Below are 19,987 nucleotides of genomic sequence, written 5' to 3'. Positions count from 1 at the left end.
GGGGTCTTTGAGAAGCTGGTCTGTAGCAGGTCGAAGAACTCTTGTCCGAGGCCTGTGGACCCCACGTCCCCACCTGTAATGATTGTCACACTTTGACAACAGTCCTCAGGGACTGAGGGGAAGATGAGGGTCTTTTCAGAACATGAGAAAAAGCCTGTTCCTGACCTTGAGAGCTCACAGCTCCCTGGCAGAGCAAAGGGGTGCTACCAGCACTGCAGGCTGCTGAGACACATGGGGGAGAGGGACCTTGGGGGGGTGAAGAAATTGGGGAATCAGCTGAGGGCTGCAGCTAGCCCTACTCAGCTGTCCGGCAGCATCTGGATTCGCTGCAGCTAGGATGGGGCTGAGGAGGAAGAGAGGCCTCAGGGATCTGAATTTCCCCATGCAGAGAGGGCTGGGGGCAGACAGGTGAGTGTCAGAAAGCCAAGGAGGTCCTGCAGGTTGTCTGCAGGATGCAGTGAAGGTCACTGAGCTTCTCATAGTCTGTGTTAGCTCACCTGAAATGCAGAGAGGGGAGCAATTGTCAGCCACAGTGCTTGGCTGGATTTATGGCTAATTGGATTGCTTTCATGCCTGCAAAGGAGTTTTAGACTAACGAAGTTTTTTTTCTGTGAAATTTATACTGCTTTCCCCCTATTTTCAAGCTGCTCCTCACCAGCACTCTTACAAATGAAGTGAAGCATGTTCACAGGTGACCTAACGAGTAGCTGTGCTAGCTCACAGCCAACACATGGCACTGTTACTACTATTATTTTAATAATACAGCCCAGGCAAATCATTTGCTGTGCAGCAAATGCCAGGGTTTGCCAAAGGGACACCCTGGGCTCCCTCCCCTGGGAGGTGGAGAGTGGTTGCATAGCAGAACAGTGCAGTTCTCTGCAAGTGGCTACGGGTGCTTGAACCAAGCCACAAACTGCTCTCCCAACACAGGGGCTTTGCAAGCGTACTCCAAGCATGGGAAGATTTGTTTAAAACAAACAAACAAGCAAACAAAAAACTGCACGACTGCGTTCCCTGCATTCCTTCCCACAATATTTTCCCCAAGAGAAAATCCTTCCTTAAAAGAGTCTCTGAACTCTGTGAAAGCAGAAAAGCCAAAATCTTGTGAGGGGAAGGTGAAGGCTTTTGACGTTTTATATGAAAGGCTTTCAGGTACAATATAGATAGAAAGATTAGTGAATGTCCCCTCCTGCAGTGAATCCTGGAAGCAAGGCAAGTGCAGAGGACCTGCAAGTCTTCACGGTCTTCTCTGGCTGGCATTTCAGCCCTGTAGCAACCTTACAAGTTGAATACCTCCAGGGCTCCAGCCTGGGGAGTGGGCCCCTGCCTTTCTAACTTATCGCCCAGCTTCCTTCTCCTCCAGCAAATCTGTTTTCTGCCAGTATTTGTTTTTCTGGGCACTGATGTAGCTGAGAGCATGGTTAGGGCCTCATGCCAGCTGCAGTTCAGTAAATCATTATGCTAAGCAGGATGCAGCAAAAAGTTAGGACAGAGAGACCATGGACAATTTTGGCTTTAGGCTGCTAGCTTCAGAAGCCTCTCAGCTGAAACCACAGTGTTAAAATTAAATTTTGGTTGAAATCTTGGACTCTTGAAAGTGAAGAGGCATCCCTGCAGTGAGCAATTGGCAGGACTTAGCGTGTGTTTCTCTGCCTGTTAGCTTGGGCACTGGAACACCTGAAGGAATAAATCGTAGAGACATTGGGCATGGCTGGGGCCTGTGCCACCCCTTCAAGGCTTTACAAAGCTTTTGTACTTTGTTTTGTTACTTTTTTCTTTTTATTTTTTGCTGTTACTTACAATTAATGCAATGAGGCAGCAGACGTGCAAAGGAAGAAAACAAACATTAAATTGTCTCCTGAAGAAATAAGTTACATCTTATGATTTTATAGAATCCTTTTTTTTTTTTTTTTGGTCTCACTGGAGTCCACTCTGACTAGTTACATACTTTTCTCTCCTTCCATCCCTCTCTGTCCCATCCTGGCTATTCACAGCCCAGCCTGAGCCCAAACCTGACCTTCTGAAAAAGCAAGACACTGCCTTTCCTGCTTCCTTAATGTTAAAATGAGATCTGTATGTCAGGGAACAGTCTGATCCTATAATGTGCTTGAGCAGGGCGGGCGTTTCAGGAATCACTTTTCTTTTGAGATCTGGGACTCCAATTTTCAGAATGAGCCTATAGCAAGTTTGCTTTTTCATTGTCTTTTCTGTGAAGTCATGTTGATTTTTTTTCTCTCACTGGAGCAGATGGCAAAATCTCTTTGTTTCAAGGCATCACTGAGAAGGAGGCTGGAAGCAGTCCAACCCCTCCAGCCCCAGGGCATGAGCAGCTGTACTGTGTTATACCTGACATATCTCTACCCTGTTCTTAAAGACCTTCAGTGGTAGAAACTGCACCTTTCCCTGGGCTTCAGTCTCCTGCTGTCAGAGATTTGTTCTACCATATAACTTTGTTGCTCGCTTGCCTCAAGCTAAACCCACTGCTTTTTGCTCTAGCCCTTGTGCAGGAATTTGTTACTCATTTGAAAGCTGCAGCCACGTCCGCTGTTGATCTTCTCTCCTCGAAAGTAAGCAGCCTTCAAATCTCTCCTGCTAGGTCATGCTTTTGACTCTTACTGCAGCGTGCTGGATTTCTAGACACCTTGTAGCTTTCTTGTGCTGATATTTCAGGGTTTGTTTTCAGAAGTGGCGTCTCTGTGACCCTACAAGCAGTTTGTCACTCCTGACGGTGAGCTTGTGTGTGTGCGTGCCCAGGGATGCTCCACTTTGCCCCGTATCTTTAGCCCCAGAAGAGCTGGAGCCCGCCGGTCCAGCGGGGTGTTCATAGGTGAGCCGAGGAGGAGGGATGCTCCCAGTCATTCCTGCAGTGACTGCACGTAACTGGGAGCAGCCCTCCGGCACGCAGGCACCATACTGGCATGTTAGGCAGGGGCAAACAGATGTTTGCACCTGGGCATGTCCAACAGTCTGGGGAGCAATGGGGAGCTGGAGTCTGCACGTGTGATGGCCATGGCTGAACCGGAGAGCCAGGAGCCAGGTGGTGGCAGCAGGGATTTATTTCCAAGAAGTTTGGACAGATTGGGCTGCTGAGCTGCAAGGCTGTATTGCCTGAATGATGCACGTGAAGTTTAAACATGATTAGCTTGGGAGCGTGCTGGTGGATACACTTGTGCCAATATAATCATTTTTACGCTAGTTTAACTCTGTACAGGAGAGAGAATAAATTCCATGTGTCTTCACGCATATTAAGAGTTGTGCTGTGCTAGTAATTGTTTCAATGCATACAGCTGAATTGACGTAAATGCTGTGGGTGTAGCCCATCCCAGTGGCTGGACGTGAATGCAGAGACACTGCCCAGCACATGCAGCCCCGTGCTCGTTCTCACGCTCGCTGCTGCTGCCGACATCCCTCTCCCTGACATCTCACTTGTATCCCCAGCACATATAGAGCAAATGGAAAGGTCGCAGAAGAAGAACGTCTACTCTCTTGAACTTGTCAAATGCAACATTTATTCTTGCTTTTTTGATATGACCATAGTTAGGGCTAGGCTGGACTCCCCAAGGTACCTGGAGCTGAGAGAGTGAGTGAGACCTCTTGCAAGTGGTGTCTTTCAGCGGAACTCCCTGAATGTTACACGTTCCTGTGATTTTCTCCTTTATTCTGCCCTGAACAGCTGAGTTATAAGGCTCTTAAAACAGGCTCATAAATGAAAAAGTAAGAAATGGATCTAGGCTGTGCCCGATCAATAGCAAGTTATTACTTGGTAATACTTGAACATGAGGAAAAACTTCTTCACTGTGAGGGTGACAGCGCACTGGCACAGGTTGCCCAGAGAGGTTGTGGAGTCTCCTTCTCTGGAGATATTCAAAACCTGCCTGGATGAGATCCTGTGCAATGTGCTCTAGGTGACCCTGCTTGAGCAGGGGGGTTGGACTAGGTGATCTCCAGAGGTCCCTTCCAACCTCAGCGATTCTGTGATTCTGTAACAGTGATTCTTAGAAATGGAGAAAAGGCCTCATGATATTCCTGCTCTTTGCAGAACAATTTCTCTCTGGCTAGCTCTGTTTCCTTACACAGAAAACATTCCTTTTAAAAGGTCAGATAACTACTCCATTTTACTGTTGGGCACATGGGGATTTCCCCCTTCCTACAGACGGAGGGGGGTAAATCATTCAAAATTAGCAACCTTTGAGCTAGGGAGGCTCTGGGGAGGCTGTGGTGAGGCCTGGCTTTGCTAACCCCTTCCAAGGGAAAGCTGAATACTGTGGAAAAAAGGAAAAAAGTTGCACATCTTTCTTGGCTGTCTTTAGAGCAAGGAGGGCAGTGACACCACAGAAGGGCCCAGGAAATTGCTCTTTTTCCTTGCTGCTCTGGAGGTGGCATGCAGACAAGGCAGTCCTGGATTCATGTCCTTCCTGGGAATCCCCCAGGCTGTAGCCTCACTGTGAGCTCGCCTTTGCACCTCTCAGGCCACTGGCAGGAGGTGGTGCTGTCCCCAGCCTGCCTCGCATGTATGGCCCACCCCAAACCCGGTGGGAGCAGCCGGATGCTTCCTCCACTGCTTCCAAGGAAGAAGCAGACCTGCAAAGACCTTCTCCTCTTGCCTTAGCCCTCAGTTCGGCCGTGATGTTGCAAAGCCCTCTGCCACACGCTGGCAGCTCGGACTGTTGCTAATTTTATTAGCAATGTCTCATGGTTTTCTGACATCTCTCCTGCTTGCTACCTGCCCTACTCTGGCTGGAAGATCGTTGCAGCAGAGTCTCACTTCTCATTTGGGATCATGGGTATATGCACCGCACACCATTGCCAGAGCCCTCAGTTAGACCTCAACAGCAATGTTAAAAACCGATTCTATTAGTTAAATAGAAGCAGCAGAAATGCCTTGAGAGAGTCCCTCCTTGAATCCTTGGCTGCTGCTCTCCACCCCCAGCAGAGTGGGAAACTAGCCGTGGCAGTGCAGTAGCATCAAGAACAGATACAGTGAGAACAGCGTGGGACATAAGAAATTGAAGAAACAAGAAGAGCGTGAGAAATGTAAAAAACAGCAGCTGAAAACAATTCATTCCAGCCTTTTTCAGTATCTGGATATGTTTTTCTAAATTGCTAGTTAATTTTTTACATCAGTGTTCAGCTGCTATATTACCGTCCCTGAATTTTCACCCTGCTATATAACAACACCCTTTTGAATTCTTGTGGAAAGACAGTGAAAAGATGCACCTCTATCCAGACTTCAGAATATGCCATACATCACCTTCCACTGACAGCCAGAATCTGATAGAAATAACTTCATTTCTTCTCCTTAAGGAGATCCACCTTCGAGAGCAACTGCTAATTTATGTCCCCAACAAGGCTTGGCTGGATCCACAGCTAGATGCTGTTCTTCTTTGGAAGTCACTTATGTTTGTGAAATACATTACTTTTCCATTAAAAGTAAGCCCCAAGTCTGCTCCATGGGCAGCGCAGTGGGTGACCATCAGCTCTCTGGAGGCATCACTCACGTCGTGGCTGCTGTTTCCTAGGGGTTCATCTCTTGGGGATGGTTAAGAACATGTCATTGGTCCTCCACCAGCTATGCACAGCCCAGAGTTTAGGTCCACAGTAAGAGGAAGTGTCACTGAAGAAAAACAAGGATTACTGCACTACTTCAGAGCACCAGGACCCTCTAGGTCTAAAATCTTCTACCAGACGGAGTCCAGCATCAGCTGTTACAGAAGATGGTACAACCCGCCCCCCCCCCCCCCCCCCCGGAATATAGGTCTTTAAAGTGATCCTTTCCGCTCTCAGCCCTAACCTTAAGGTTTTAAGCTGCCTTCACAGATTTCATTTTGTTAGTTACACCAATTATCACCTATAATCATATAACAGACCTATCCCATTTTTCAATATTACACTCCTGGGCTAAAGGCCTCCCCATGACACTGAGTTCCACATTTGATTGCCGAGAAGAAAAACAGGATTTTTTTGCTGTTTTGGAGTCTGTTGCTCTTTGGCAGCACTGAAAGCCCCCACACTCTTGCTCTGAGGAATGGAGGAGAGAAGTTCATAAGATCCCGTCATCGTGATCACTGCTGAGGTTTTTACAAACCTCATTCCCCTACCTGGTTTTGCTGCTGTAAACAAACTGTGGTCATTTCAGTGTCTTTGCTTTAAAATTTTCAGAGGATTCTTCCTGTTCTTGTCTTCCTATTTGTACTCTTGTCCTGGGGGCTGAGACCACCCTCTCCAAGAAGATCCCAGGGAGAAGCAACCCTGAAAGGAGGCATTTTTGGGTGATGTCAGGTGGAAAGAGGGCCCTGTGGGCCAGGTGGGAATGGGTAGATTTTACACACCATGTTTTGGTAGGTTTCAGAGGTGTTCCTGTTAAAAAAAGTGAAGCATATCATGAAGTGCCTTGTTAAGCAACAACCTCTTTGAGAGAAAATTGAGGCATCCAAAATGTCGCTGAATTTGCTGAGGTTTCTGCATGGGAATATCAGCCAGTGTTTTCTTAGAGGCTCCTTTAAATTTGAACCTGGCCCTTGGTGCTGTCAATCCAAACCCCAGATGACCTGGCTGGTTGTGCACATGGTGCTCCCAGAGTTCTCTGATGGCAGGGAGATGCAGTGGTCATCTCTGCGCTGCTCAGAAACTCCTCCTTGCAGAGCTAATAACATCCTTGTTCGCTTACTGTGATGCACACTGAACAGAGCTGCATGCTCTGGCATTTAGCTCCCCTTCCATGGCTTCCTAACAGCCAACTCAGAAATCTATTAATTAGATTTATAGGAAGCTTGTTTTTCCCATTCCTTCTATCTCTTTATTAGACAGTTAAACTAGCATAAAGTCTATAATATTTCTTCCAGTTTTCTTTCATGACAGCAATACTTAGGTGAAGTACATCAACTGGAAATTAAAGAAATTTAGTCAGAAAACTTGCAGGAAAGAACCAACAGAAAAGATCACATAAAGCAGAGAATAAAGACACCAGAAATAAAATTGTATGACAAACATGAGAATCAGTGTTAAAAGAATAGAAAGAAGTACAAAAGCCTCAAAAAATCCCCCAGAAACAGTATGAAAAGCAATGACTGACTTCAGAAATGAAAAATACAAAGAACATAACAAATGATTTCAGATCTGATCCTATCAGAAGGAAATCTGATTTCAAAAGAAAGAAAGAAGCAGTTATGAAGACATTTCTATGAAAAGATGTACAATAAAAGATTTGAAAACTGTATCTTCAAAACTATTTTAAAGACTAGAAAAAGAAAGGGATATGTATTAAAATATGCTAACGCTGAGACATGTAATACAAGATGTTCTCTCAGTGAAAAAAAGTATTTTGACAGGTGTATCAAGATTTACCACCAATCTCAGTGACCCCATCAAAAAAGAAAAAAAAAAAGAACTTTAAAGGAATTATTTTAAAATAGCTGTAACAACCTACCAGGCAGATCTTGGATGCAAACAGCTCACAATTATCTCTGTGGCTGGAAAGAGATCAAACCTTATTTCTGCGCTATTTTTACAGGAGGCAAAGTAGGACAGTCGTATCACACTGCTCCAGATAATAATGCAAACAAAGGCTACTTGAGAACATGCAACCAAATAAACAGGGGCAAGTCATGAGCTGTGAACTGAGCTGCACCGATATTTAGAGATTTCTGGAAAAGTCTGCCACAAGTAACAGCAATCCCTTGGAAGCAGGGACATGAGCTCCTGGCCACAGCCCACCATGACCATCATCAGAGCTCTGAGCGGCAAGGATTACACAGGATTGTGCCTCTCATCATACAGATGGTTCGCAAGGGAGATTTCCAGCAGGAGGAGGAGAAGGGCCTTCTGCCACAGGTGGAGCTGAACCAGACGTCCCTCGTGCATGGATGATCCCATAGCTGTGGCGGCACGGATGTTGGCTCAGGACAGCTGGCTGAGGGCTCTCTGGGCTTGTTCCCTGCCTGCTCTAAAATGGGGCTGCTGGAAACTCCACTGTCATTAGTCATGGAGGGCATTATTTTAAAGGTAGGCAGGCTCTGGAGTGTAGACACACACGTTTCTCCTGTAACATCTTCTTTAAAATGAATTAACTTTCTCAGTCCAAAAAAACGGAGCTTTTTGCAGGTGGGGGAAACAATGTGTATGTTACAGGCTCTTCCTTTGACTGCATCAGAGTTTTTCCATAACTGCACATTCATGAAAGATCTTGATTGCCAGGCATCGTAAAACCAAATAAGACTGGAAGTTAAATTGTGAAAACAAGTATTTAAGCTATTTGTCCCTCAGGCCACCAGTTCTGAAATTCAAATGCAAAAGAGTTGAGATAGTCCATAGGCTGCTGTTTGCATACTAGTGATATTCCTAAAATGTTTGTGAAATTCAGTGAATAACATTCTGCACTGTGGTTAAAGCTGGAGGCCAGACTAAATGGCTGTAATCCATTCTAACCTTGACTCCATTAAACTGCAAATTGAACCACAGTGAAATTAATTTACTAACTGCACTTAAATGTTGGAACATTTTGCAAATGCTCTGTGAAAGCCTAAAGCCTCAACATCTGTATTTAGTGACTAGAATTCAACTGACTGCAGACAACCTTCCTTCAGAAGTCATCTGTATACTTAATAACACCTGCCCTGCAGTCTCCCTGCCAAGAAGTATGACGTAGAATCTCCTCTCTAAAACTAAGTTTCTAGACTTCTAGGACCAGATAGTATGTCCTCATTCTCCCATGAAAGTCCTAAGCCACGCTTTGTGGAAAAAGGACATCTACTTAGGATTAATCCATGGTACAGTGAAAGACAATTTGAAGAAAGATATTAAAGGTCAGGTGCTTTCCAAAAAGGGCAATACACAGGAGGGCTGACAACACCATATTGCCCCAGTTAGTCATTCTTATTAATCTCAGACTGCAGTTACTGGGAGACTTTTCTATCAGAGGTATAGAAAAGGGAGCAGGGATCTCTTATGGGGCTAATGCTGAGCGGTGGGTCTGCAGTGTCCTCCCTGCTTGCTGGCGCGAGGCTGCAGCTGCACAGCAAGCACTGTGCCAGGAGCTCATTGGGTCCCAGCGCAATGGCTCTCATTTCCCCAGGCACGGGGATTTGGAACTGAGGGAGTGTAATCTGGATAAAAAGCCTCTCTAAGCTGATTTGAGCTGTACCCCTAGGCCTGCTACCTAAAAGGATGCACTGAAGGGAGATTAAAAAGGATTGCAGGCCACCTTGTGATAGAAAGTGCCTGTCCATAACAGCGTGAAATGCCAGTTTGGAAGGAGCAGCATTCTGGAAACCAAAGTCGGCACTACTGACAGGAATCCAGGAGAGCAAGGCCTGTGTTTCTGTATGTGCAATGTTTATCACTGCTCGTGCCAGTGGAATAAGCAAGATAAGGCCCAAGTTTTAGACACAGAGCAATGGAGAGGAAACAAAGAAGACAAAGATGTCCCTGAAGCAGATCACTGCACTTGAGTTGCTCATTACCTATACGGCCATGCCCAGGAGTTCAGAGACAGCTGTAACAATTAAGTGATTAAATATCCACACACATATATTTAAATTCAATCAGAATCACATATTTGCTGATTTCTGATCTTTTGTTTCTCATTTGAATCACATTTTCCACTTCCACAGTCACACTGAAGAGGTTGTGAGCAGAGGCTGCCGTTCTGCCTGTTGAGGAGTTCCTGGCAGGTCTCGGGAGGGAATAGCTACTGTGATGCTGTGTACTTCAGGCACTTCAAAAAAAAAAAAGGGGGTGACATACAGGACTGGAATAATTTTCTCAGAATTGTATCAGGTAACATACAGGAAAAAGTTCTAAGTGCTGTGGATAAATTAAACTCAAATGGATTATATGTTATTTCACATTGAAGCGTAAGTATCTCCTTGGGTTTTTAAATTGTCCCTACATAGTAGTTTCTGAATCCATTGGCTAAATTTCAACCAGATCTTACAAAGCAGGGAAGGGGTTTCAAAGGTAATTAATTTCTTATGAAATGTGAAAAAATAGGCAACTGAATAAGAAGTAGTGTAAGTATCCCAACTGAGAGAAAGATCGTCGTGTGAGCTCAAAGTATGCCAGGCACCAGAGACTGAGCTGCAGAGGGAAGGCCTTTGCAGATGTACAAATTCCAGATAAAGCCTCAGTCGGGATTTTCTGTCAGTCATGAGACATAAGCCTCCTTCATCTGCTCTACTGCTCAGGGACTGTGTGTGGTGATGGGCGGCTCAGAGCAATGAGCTCTTGTCTTTCTCTTTGCACAGGGTAGGGTGAGTTCTCTCTCACCCACCAACAAAGATGGAGCAGCTCTGCTAGCCGTCCTGGCCCAAAGTAACATACACAATAAGCCGCATTTAACAGGAGGTAGCAACTGTAAGTGAGGAGGGCCAGAACAGGAGGCCATCACCCCGCTCTCAAATGCTCTACAGACCATCGGAGCCCAGACCCTGATACTGGAGCTGTTGGTCTCAGTCTACTTTCTGCAGAGTCTGGAGTGATGTTTTCTATTATTCAGAACAAAAAGAGTAGATGAATACAATCAGCATAGGAAGATTGATCTAGCAGTGTAAGTTATTTATTCTTGGTCTGTAACTGCATTGAACACTGAAGATTCATTCTCCTCTGCTCATTTCAGGGCATCTTTTTTCTTTTCTTTCTTTTCTTACAGTCATTCCTGGGACCTTTTTCCATCATCCATAATGAAAATTAAACATAGAGTTTCAGAGAATACCTGGAAATGTAGATTTTTACTGGCTACTTCTGGGTACTTCAAAAAATGCTAGCCTGGGTTGCAATGATTTTGTTAGAAATAAATTAGCAATTTCAAAGGAGAAGTGTAAAATATGTTTGCCACTTCCCCTATATGATATTCCATCTTTAAAATCAAAGAAATAAACCCCTCACTGCTGACTGCTTTATTGCTGAGTAGAAGGCAAAGGCATCTGTGTCCTTTCTGCCCTGCTTCATCTCTGCCATCTGCAGGGATATTTCTACCTAGGAAAGCTTTTCCTGTCTGATTGATGCAATCACTCAGGTGTGGTCATATCCACATGGACAATCATCCTGGGCAGGGAGCTTATTAGTTCTCACAGTTCACTGGTTAAAACACTCACCCAGTGCCTTGGACATTCAGCTTCAAATCACTTCCCTGCTTGAAGGGATATTCTGCCACAGCAGCCACTGCCAGGGTGACTATCTTTCCACCCCAGCTCTGGGTTAGTTTGGATGTCCACCACCTCTCTTGGTCATGCTGGTCCACTTCGCAGACCAGTGAAACATACAGGTACATGAGAACCAGGACCCGGGAGTGCCATGCCAATGCATGGGTCCCACTTCTCTTGGAAGAGAGAAATTAATGCAGTCCATGTGCTTGCAAGAGACCAGTGCCAGCACCAGATGGGCCACCTTAAATGCAGCATGGCAGCTCTTCGAGTTTTTGTCTGGCTCCAGATAGGTGGGTCTGTCTCCTCTCAGCAAGAGACATAAGTTTCTTTCCTTTCTCAGAGTCTCCCAGCCCTACTTAAATCAGAACTTTTATTTTTGGTAAGGGAAGTGATTCCAAACCATTCGCACATCTTTCAGTCTTGCTGCTACAGAAAAACAAAACCAGGAGAGAGAAGAAGAAGAAAAAAAAGCATCTCTGATTCCTTTATTATGTTTCTCCATGCTTAATTCTAACACCTCCTCCTGTGAGCCCAGAGAGCACTCAGCTATGCTAATGGGAAGGTATCACAGCTCAGCAAATGCATGACTTGCTAAGGCAAACAAATTATTGGCTGGAACTAACTCAGAAAAAGATGGCCCTGGCTTTTTTTTTTGTCTTCCTGCCACGCTGTCTGTACTATGGTTTTAGATACCTTTCCTTGCATGGAAAGGTGTATGATTTATCGAAACTGGAGAGCTTGCAGAGAAAAAGGCTGCAAAATTATTTTGTATCTGACACAATCGTTAGTATTATTATTTCTTCTGTAGCTGGGAAGGACACTTATAAAACATCTAACAAGCTGCTAAGGAGACTGCCGAAAGCACTGATTTAAAAATCTGCTGCTAGAGCCTATTCCTTGGTGCTCTGTACATATTTCAAGCTCCAGTATCTTTGTACGGAAGGGAATTCAGATGAAATTTCTGAATAGTTTACAGGGTCTTTCTGACAGTTTAGTGGGTGCTCTCTTCAACTATTGGGCCTAAGTTACCTGCTGATGACATGAATCAGAGGTACCTGGAAAAGGCTGGTGCAGTCTGAGCAAGCGTGTTATAGAGCAGAAGGGCATTCAGACCTCCTACTTTGCGCTGCTGAAGAGCAAAAACCCCCTCTGCTCACATGCATATTGCAAGCCCCCCAGATGTCTTCTGAATTGAAACCAAGTGCAGTTAGCCAGATGTCAACTGCTGAGTGAAGAACGCTGTTGGAGCGTTTTGCATGGTCTTGTATGGGTAACCCAACATGAGCTCTGCTTCAGCCAAAAATTGCACTGTAATCCAGCCTGCCTAGAAGTCCTGGTCCTGCTAAAGGGGATGCCAGCGGAGGCCAGCTGCTGGTACTTTCTCGGGGGGGGGGGGGGGGGAGAAATCTATTTTGTGCAGTCGCTGTGTCAGATCACCCAGGTCCAGCAGAAGGAGCAAACTTTGACGAGCAGCAGAGCCCAGCCTGTCCTCCTGGTGGCTCTGCTTACATGCTCAGAGTCAAACGTCTGCATATGCACATCACTGCATCGGAGGCTGAATGTGCCTCTTACTCCTGGTGAAGTGAAGTCAAGGACTTGAAAACTGGTGCTCATCAGATCTACACAGAGGAACTGTATTTCTCTAGTTACAGGGACTGTGGCTTGTCTTGAGCATGAGCTGCCTTTTGAATGGTAAGTGTGGAGTTTATAATCACTAATCCCTATATTTTATATGGCACTTTTCATTAGCAGATCAGAAAGCATTTTGCAGAAGAAGGTCAAAATCATGATCTCCATTTTAAAGATGGGGACAAGGAGCTGAAGGGCCGCAAAAAAAGTCTCCCCACAGGCAGCTGACAGAACTAAGGACAGTATCCCACAGTTCCCACATCCAGCTCAATGATCTGGCATCTCTAGTCCCATTATTAACACTGGGAAGACTCCCTTTAATTGGTGTTGAATGTTTGAAAGTGGAAGGAGCTGTCGTCATGGATACAGCATCCATAGGCTCTCCTTTGACTTGGTTGGAGCAGTTCTCTTTCACAATAGCTCTGTGGTCTTCAGATGTCAATGCAACAATGAGCACAGAAACAGGGATTCATTTGCAACTGGTGCAGATGCTTACTATGCAATAAGAAGACAAAATAAATCGTTGACTGTAACCCTCTTAGATTAACTGAGCTAGCTGATTCACTGATTTCTCCAGCACCAACTGCTCAGGAGCAGACTGTCAGGCCCTGTTGAATCAGTTACCTTCCATGACTTGTGACATGAAACTTTCACTCAGTTTGTGTCCTTCACAACAGAGCATCAGTATTATCTCCATCCCCTGCCTTGGACACTAGCTCTCCTCAACAACATGTGGTCTCAGCACTGAACAGGGAGAACCCCCCCCCCCCCCATTCCTTCACACACACACACCCTAGCAAGAATATTTCAGCTGGTGACAGACATGGCTGAGAACTCACCTGTGGTGTTGCTGACATCCTACAAACAACCTCCCTGCCATTCCCTGCCTTCTTCCTCCCCATGCAGGGACACTCAGCTCATCAGAGCATCACACCATCTCCTTCTCAGAGGTGCCAGCTTTCCCATCTGAGCTCGGCCCAGCCCTCAGGTGGCTCCTTACACATCTTCCTTCCAATAAGAGGTTTTGCCACACTTTCAGAGCCAATATTCAGATTACCTCTGGCAGCACACCTGAGGGGTGGCACGTTAGGCTCACCTTGTGCAAGAACAGCCGTGGGGAAAGGGGCATTTTTGCAGTGCCTCACAGAGACCTCCTTATCCACAACAGCCTTCAGTTTGGGGAGCAGAACCATTTACAGGAATGAGCCCAGCTGGTGCAGAGAGTTTGGCCAGCTGTTAAAAATAGGGGTAGACTGATCCAGCTGTATTGCAGAAATGCTGATTTCTAACTTAGCTGTTTTAATGAAGTGTATTTTTCTTCCTTGTCCAGTGTGGATGAGGTGGGTTAAATCATCCTTCCTATGTTAAATAAATTGAAATGGTAGCAGCACAGTCAAAGCTTGTGGCCAGGCAGCTTGCCCAAGCAAGGCTCAGCTCTCTGTCCTTCCACTAGTCTCTTCCAGATTGTTGTTATAGGGATTTACGAGCACTTGCAACACGCTCGGCACATCTGAGATAAAGGAGATGAGAAGCAAATCTCTGCTTCTGGATCTCTGTCCTCCCCCACCCCAGACTGGAACAGTTCCTAGTACATACTGATGGGTTAGGTTCAGTTCTGAAGACCAAACTTTGCTCAGCCAATTACTGCATTCAGTCAATACCACCCATGCTGTCCAAAAAAAAAAAAAAAAAAGCCAAACTCCTTTTCAGAGCAGTCAGCTTGATGTTGTCTGGTCCTTCAGAGTCAGTCTACCCCTTGGGTCCTTTGGCTGTTTTAGCAACCTGCCACTGAGTTGGATACAGTCTTGATAGCAGCGACTCCAGCCCTGAGATGCTGGCACAGGTTTTCTCATTGACTGTCAGTGGTCTAGCAGCAATGGATTCTCCACTTCAGTTCACCACTCTCAGCTTCCCTAATCTCTCTGCATCACCTTATATTAGGTGATCAGCCTACAAGCACAAGGTATAGCCAATGCCAATTCTGGCTACCTCTTCCTGTCCTGCTTTACTTTCCCTCTCCTCCTCTGCTGCTAAAAGAGATGGGGAAAAAGGTTACCCATTAAACCAAAATAATTTGATTTAACAGATTCCAGGGGAAGGGGTATGCTGATCTTTATTGGAGGAGAAAAACCCAGACAAAGGAAACTTTCCTGTTTCTTTTTTCAAGAGTCTCCCTTTATTTTTGACCGTTCATCTTTATTTTCCTTATAAATACAGGTGCTCGGCAGCTTCAGCCAAGGCAACAGTGGTAATTGTCACCATAACTACACAGTTGTTGAAACCTGACTGTCCAGCAGTATGCTAAACTCTGCAGCAGGCTGACAGCTATCACACTCAATACATCTTTCTAAGATAGAAAGGCTAAGCAAGGTTAAGCCAATACTACAAAGGATCTGAACAGCAATTTCCATCTGGAGAGTTTCTGTTCCTCTGTGATACAAACCACTGGGACATGCTCTTTGGTACTAACAGCAGCATACCCACAACACAAAATTGCTTGCTGTTTTCTACCTCTGTATGAGTTTTTTTTATGCTAAGGGGACTTAGCAAAACATTTTACTTTCAGAAAGAGCCATGAAAAATAAGCGATAAAGAGTGGGTGCAAGAGGGAATAGTAGCAGTTTCTTGGAAATCAGTATGGTTTTGAAAGGTTTTCTGCAGGAGTACAGGTGCTGAGCCAGGATGATACACTCATCTCTTTGTAAACAGTTCTGCTTTTCTCTGATGGCAACTAAAGGAATTTAAGAAGAAATCTAGCTGTTTGCTTTTTACTGTGTGACAGCTCACACTCACCATAGTCAGTAGAAGCAAAAACATTAATTTTTTTTGTCTGGGAAACCCACAGGGTTTTACATACACACTACCCACGCACAGTCAGGCGTCTAGATTTAGGTGAACCATTTTAGGTAGACTGCAGATAGGTCTTACAGAATGTTCCTAGGAATGAAACGCTGACAATATAAGGAAAAAGCAGCACTGGGATTCATCTGGAAAGACCTTTTGAACTAGGCTAACCTTGTTGCGCAGGGAAGATAGACTGCAATATTGCAATGTAGATAGACAGACCATGACTGGACCAGGGGCTCTCGTGGAACACAAGTTGCAGCACCTAGTGATTACTGCTCCTCACCATGCACTGCATGTTCCTGCGGGACACAGTGAGAAATGAAGGTTATGTCCCAACACGTGGGTGAGCAAAGCTGTGGTGGGTAGCCAAGCAGAGGAGTGCCTCAAGTGATGACACATGACTTTATTTCAGAAAGCTTTCTGCATCATACACGCTTGATCTTAATTTATTTAGAGGTGGCTTGGGATCACCAGGCTTGCTTATTTTTTACATGCAAGAATGCCTGTTGTTACAAAACTGTTCTTGAATCCTGAGTACTCCTGGATTAGAAGTCATTGATCAGTTTTAAGCACTGCAGGGGAGGGATGATTTACTATCAACAGCAGGAGTCACAGTTCAGGGGAAACTTTTATATCAGTACTAGCTAGAGAAGTTGGTTCCCACAAGAGTAGGTATTAGAGGACTTATTCCCCTCACCTTCCTTCTCTTTTGTCCCTTTTTGTGATCCTACAGAGGCTCTAGAAGATGGTGTGAAAGGTCCCACCAGCCAGGCAAGAGGTCTATTATGTTCCACATACTCCAGCAGTTCATCCATGCACTCCTGGGCTGTGTTCATTAAATGGTGTTTCTGGGTCAGGATGTTCCTGGACAGGTCTTGGAAAGAAGCAGCAGCCTGCAAGGAGTTGTGGGTCTCCTGTAATTCCTGCTGTACCTGCTGCATCTTGTCCTGGATGCTGGATGGGAAGCCTTGGCTGTTGGCTGGTAGAGTCTGCAGAGTGTGCTGCAGTTGCTGGGTGATGCAATGAGACATGGCCAGAATCTGGACCTCCAGCCACTACAGGGGAGGAAAGGAAGCTTTAGAAGCGGCTCCCAGTGCACCCACTCCCACCCCAAAACAGCTTCAGTGAGCCAGCATCTCCAGCAGACCACTACCTTCAGCTCCAAGGAAGTTGCGTCCTCACTCTCTTTTGGCTGCTTCTTGTTCCAGGTCAGCCACATCTGGTGCAGCTTCTCCTGCCCATTTTGAAGCTTCTGATCAATACCCTGCTTGTCACAATCAATCTATCTGGAGTAGGACAGGAAAGCGAAGACAAGAGTGAATTACTATAGCAGCAAGACTTGCCTTGTGACTACCCCAGCCAGCTTGTGAGCTGGCACAGAGATCCTCCTGGTCTTCACAGGGAGTAAAGGGGAAGACTGCTGTACAGCAAGCAGCTTCAAGACAGGATGCTTGGAGACAGAACAGTGTTCCTACCAGCTCAATGACCTCCTGCAACTTTGAGAAAGTCTCCTGCGTGACCATCTTGATCTTCCTCACTTTGGCTAAGAAGCACTGGTAGGCTTTTTGATGCAGATGAGTGGGCAAGGAACTCAGATGTATGAAATAACCCTGATGGTCTGACTGCTGCTGGACAGCTGCCCCTTCAGTCCCCTCCACAGAGACCACAAGGTCAGCTGGAAAAAACAGCGATGAGAAGTTAATTGTTAATTGTCCTAGAGTGCATATGACAGATGGTCAGCAGTCATGAAGCCTTGCAGGTTAGAGTCAGAGTGACCATGGCTTTTAAAAGTGTCTGTATCCCCCAAATATAGCAGGAACTGGGAGGCCGAGTACCCCAACCACACACACTTGTGCTACCTCTCTACATTGCAGAGAAACCTAGAAAGATCTTCTTTGCAGATCTGCCTCATGCAAGTGTTTTCTGACCTAGTGTCGGAGTGGGAGACGGACCCGGAGTAACGATGAGTCTCAATGTGAGTATGATCGTTCTCCCTTTATTAGAGCTTACACAGAGTATATATAGACAGGCGATAGGGCATGTGCTAGCAATAGCTGTATGATTGGTTTACAGTCTCTGTTCACGCGCCTAAAGCGAATACATGATTGGTGCAAAGTTGCTGTTCACGTGGAGGGGCTTGTCGGCCCCCTCCTTGACTTGTTTACCACTACTTGCCTTCCCCTTCTGTAATGGTCTAGGAATGTTCAAGGACAGTTCACATAGCTGTGGGATCCTCCCTCCATTGTGAAAACAGGATTGCTCACTTCTAAGAGATCATGCCCCTTTTCACTTAATCATTCTTCCACAACCTAGTTCCTCATCTGTGATGGGGAAATGGTGATCCGATTTTCCTGGCACAGCTTCCACACTTCTGTCAGTGATCTTGCCTGCTTCGCAATCCACTGCCATGCCCTGGCTGGTCACCACGGACCTAGCAGACTCCAGGACTCTCTGAACAACTTCCCTGGCTGCCTCCAACACCGCCACTCTGATAGCAGCATCTTCGGCACCAGTGATGCTGGGTGACACCAGCTCTTTGATGCCGGAGAGAACGTAGAGAGAGATCAGAAGACTGAATGTACCCACTTCTGTAGAACAGCATTTGGTACAACCGTGAGGTTGATGAGACTATTTCAACATCAGAGCTATTTGACCAGCCCAGGTGGGGAATAAGTCAGACTACAAGTGTGAGTAAGCTCTGCTTGGGGTGCAGTTCACCCAATTTGTGGGATGTGGAAACTGTAATGAGACTTGCATGGGACCTTCCACAAAAATAATCTGACAGTTTGTTAAAATTGTCATTGAGAGCTTCAGTGAGAAGAACGTGGGACAACAAATGTTAAGAAACTTCACCTCAGGTTAGAGTATTCAAATTTGTCAAGGGACAGTAGTCCAGCAGCAAGGATACAAAGAGTTTCCAGCTGTGCTCTAACATCTTCCCAGAAGATGGACACTAGAACATGCATGTAGCAGAGTACCAACCCACCAGCTGGGAGAGAAGGGGACAGAAGGGCAAGTCAGAACAGCTGTGACAGCTCCAGAGGGTTCAGGCTTTGCAGCTTCAAACTTTTCCCAGTTGGGACAGAGCTGCAGGATTGAAACTCTCAACACAGAGTGCTCAAGTAACACTCATTTGTTTTTGGAGAGTAACTATTTGTTTGTTTCCTTTGTCTTTTAATCATTTCAGCAGGAAAGTCCAGCGCCAGGAGTGTCTGCACTGCAGCTACTGAGTACAGATTACAGTATGTTTGCCATCTAACTTCAGAATTTGCATTTAAGTCTATTGACTAAATGTACCAGGCTTGATCAGACAGTCAAAAGAGCCATTCAGGCAAAAATAACCAAAGGAAGTTGGGAGTGAAAGGAGGAGCTGGTTTAGGCTGTTAGAGGAGCCTTGGGGTAGGAAGCAGGGGGAACGGACATCTGAGCCAGCCCAAGGGAACTGGCAGGTACCCAGGTCTCATCTCCTCTGTGAGGGAGAGCGTTCCAGAAGAACATGTCATGGACATTAAGAAGGGGGGGGGGGGATGTTCCTAGTTGGCGAGAATTTCTAGTTCTGTGTTAGATTGAAGGATTAGCACTTTTAGTCAAGGTACTCCTTCAGTCAATATTGGTTCTTTCCTCTCCAGTAGAAGTTGCATGTATGTAGATTCAACTGGTCTGTAACAAGGCTTTTCTCTGGAGGTCATAGCCACCCACCACCCTTCTTTTGTTCTGTTTTGTTTGTTTCTACAGACCAGATTTAAGTCTAAATTTTATTGCATAGAAGTTCAAGACCAAGGCACACCATTTGCTGGGTAAGGGTTCAAAGAGATTCAATACTGAAGTCAGTTATGAGTGACTCACAAGATACTTGGTGGGAGAAGAGAGCCTTGCTCTTCTCTCAGCCCAGAACAAGGAGACTGGCCAGGTCCAGCTAGACAAGCAAGTTCACCTGGCCTCCCATCCACCAGAAACTGTTACCTTGTCATCTGGTTCTTGCAGGTTTGGCAACTTGTCTTCCAATTTGTCCTGTCCCAGGTAAATACATTCCTTCATTGTTGCAACTAAAGGCAAATCAGAAATCAAATGCATTTGAAAGTGAACGTGTAAATAGATCTTAGACTTTCTACATCCTGCCAGCATGTCCCCCACATCAGCAGGGGGGGAGACACTTGGAACAGCAGGTAGGTACTCTGTGTGAGCTGTAACTGGAGCAGCAGCTTCTGGGTGCAGGTGTGAGGAAGTGGCTGCTACTGTGGCTAGGGGGAAACTAAGCCTGCCCAAAGGGAGGAGTCTCTTCTGCTCAGCCTGTGCCCTGCAGCTTCTCTGGGAATGAGTGGTGGCACAGCCAAAAGAGCAGGCCTGAAGACCCTGTAAATAACCTGCTA

The 19,987-nt window shown here is 45.8% G+C and overlaps 1 protein-coding gene across 1 annotated transcript; it reads right to left on the bottom strand.

Annotated features, from left to right (window-relative positions):
- Window positions 1-14,720: 14,720 nt before the first annotated feature.
- On the bottom strand, window positions 14,721-19,655 carry LOC136993391 (perilipin-3-like). Its single transcript, XM_067305114.1, has 6 exons — window positions 19,581-19,655; window positions 17,927-18,149; window positions 17,093-17,292; window positions 16,771-16,899; window positions 16,315-16,672; window positions 14,721-14,800 (listed from the first exon to the last, which is right to left on the bottom strand). The coding sequence occupies exons 1-6, from the start codon at window positions 19,653-19,655 to the stop codon at window positions 14,721-14,723; spliced, it is 1,065 nt and encodes a 354-aa protein (XP_067161215.1).
- Between the last annotated feature and the right edge of the window lie 332 nt (window positions 19,656-19,987).

Source organism: Apteryx mantelli, chromosome 14 (assembly GCF_036417845.1).
Source record: "Apteryx mantelli isolate bAptMan1 chromosome 14, bAptMan1.hap1, whole genome shotgun sequence".
NCBI lineage: Eukaryota > Metazoa > Chordata > Aves > Apterygiformes > Apterygidae > Apteryx > Apteryx mantelli.
This window is presented reverse-complemented; position numbering and strand designations above follow the sequence as displayed.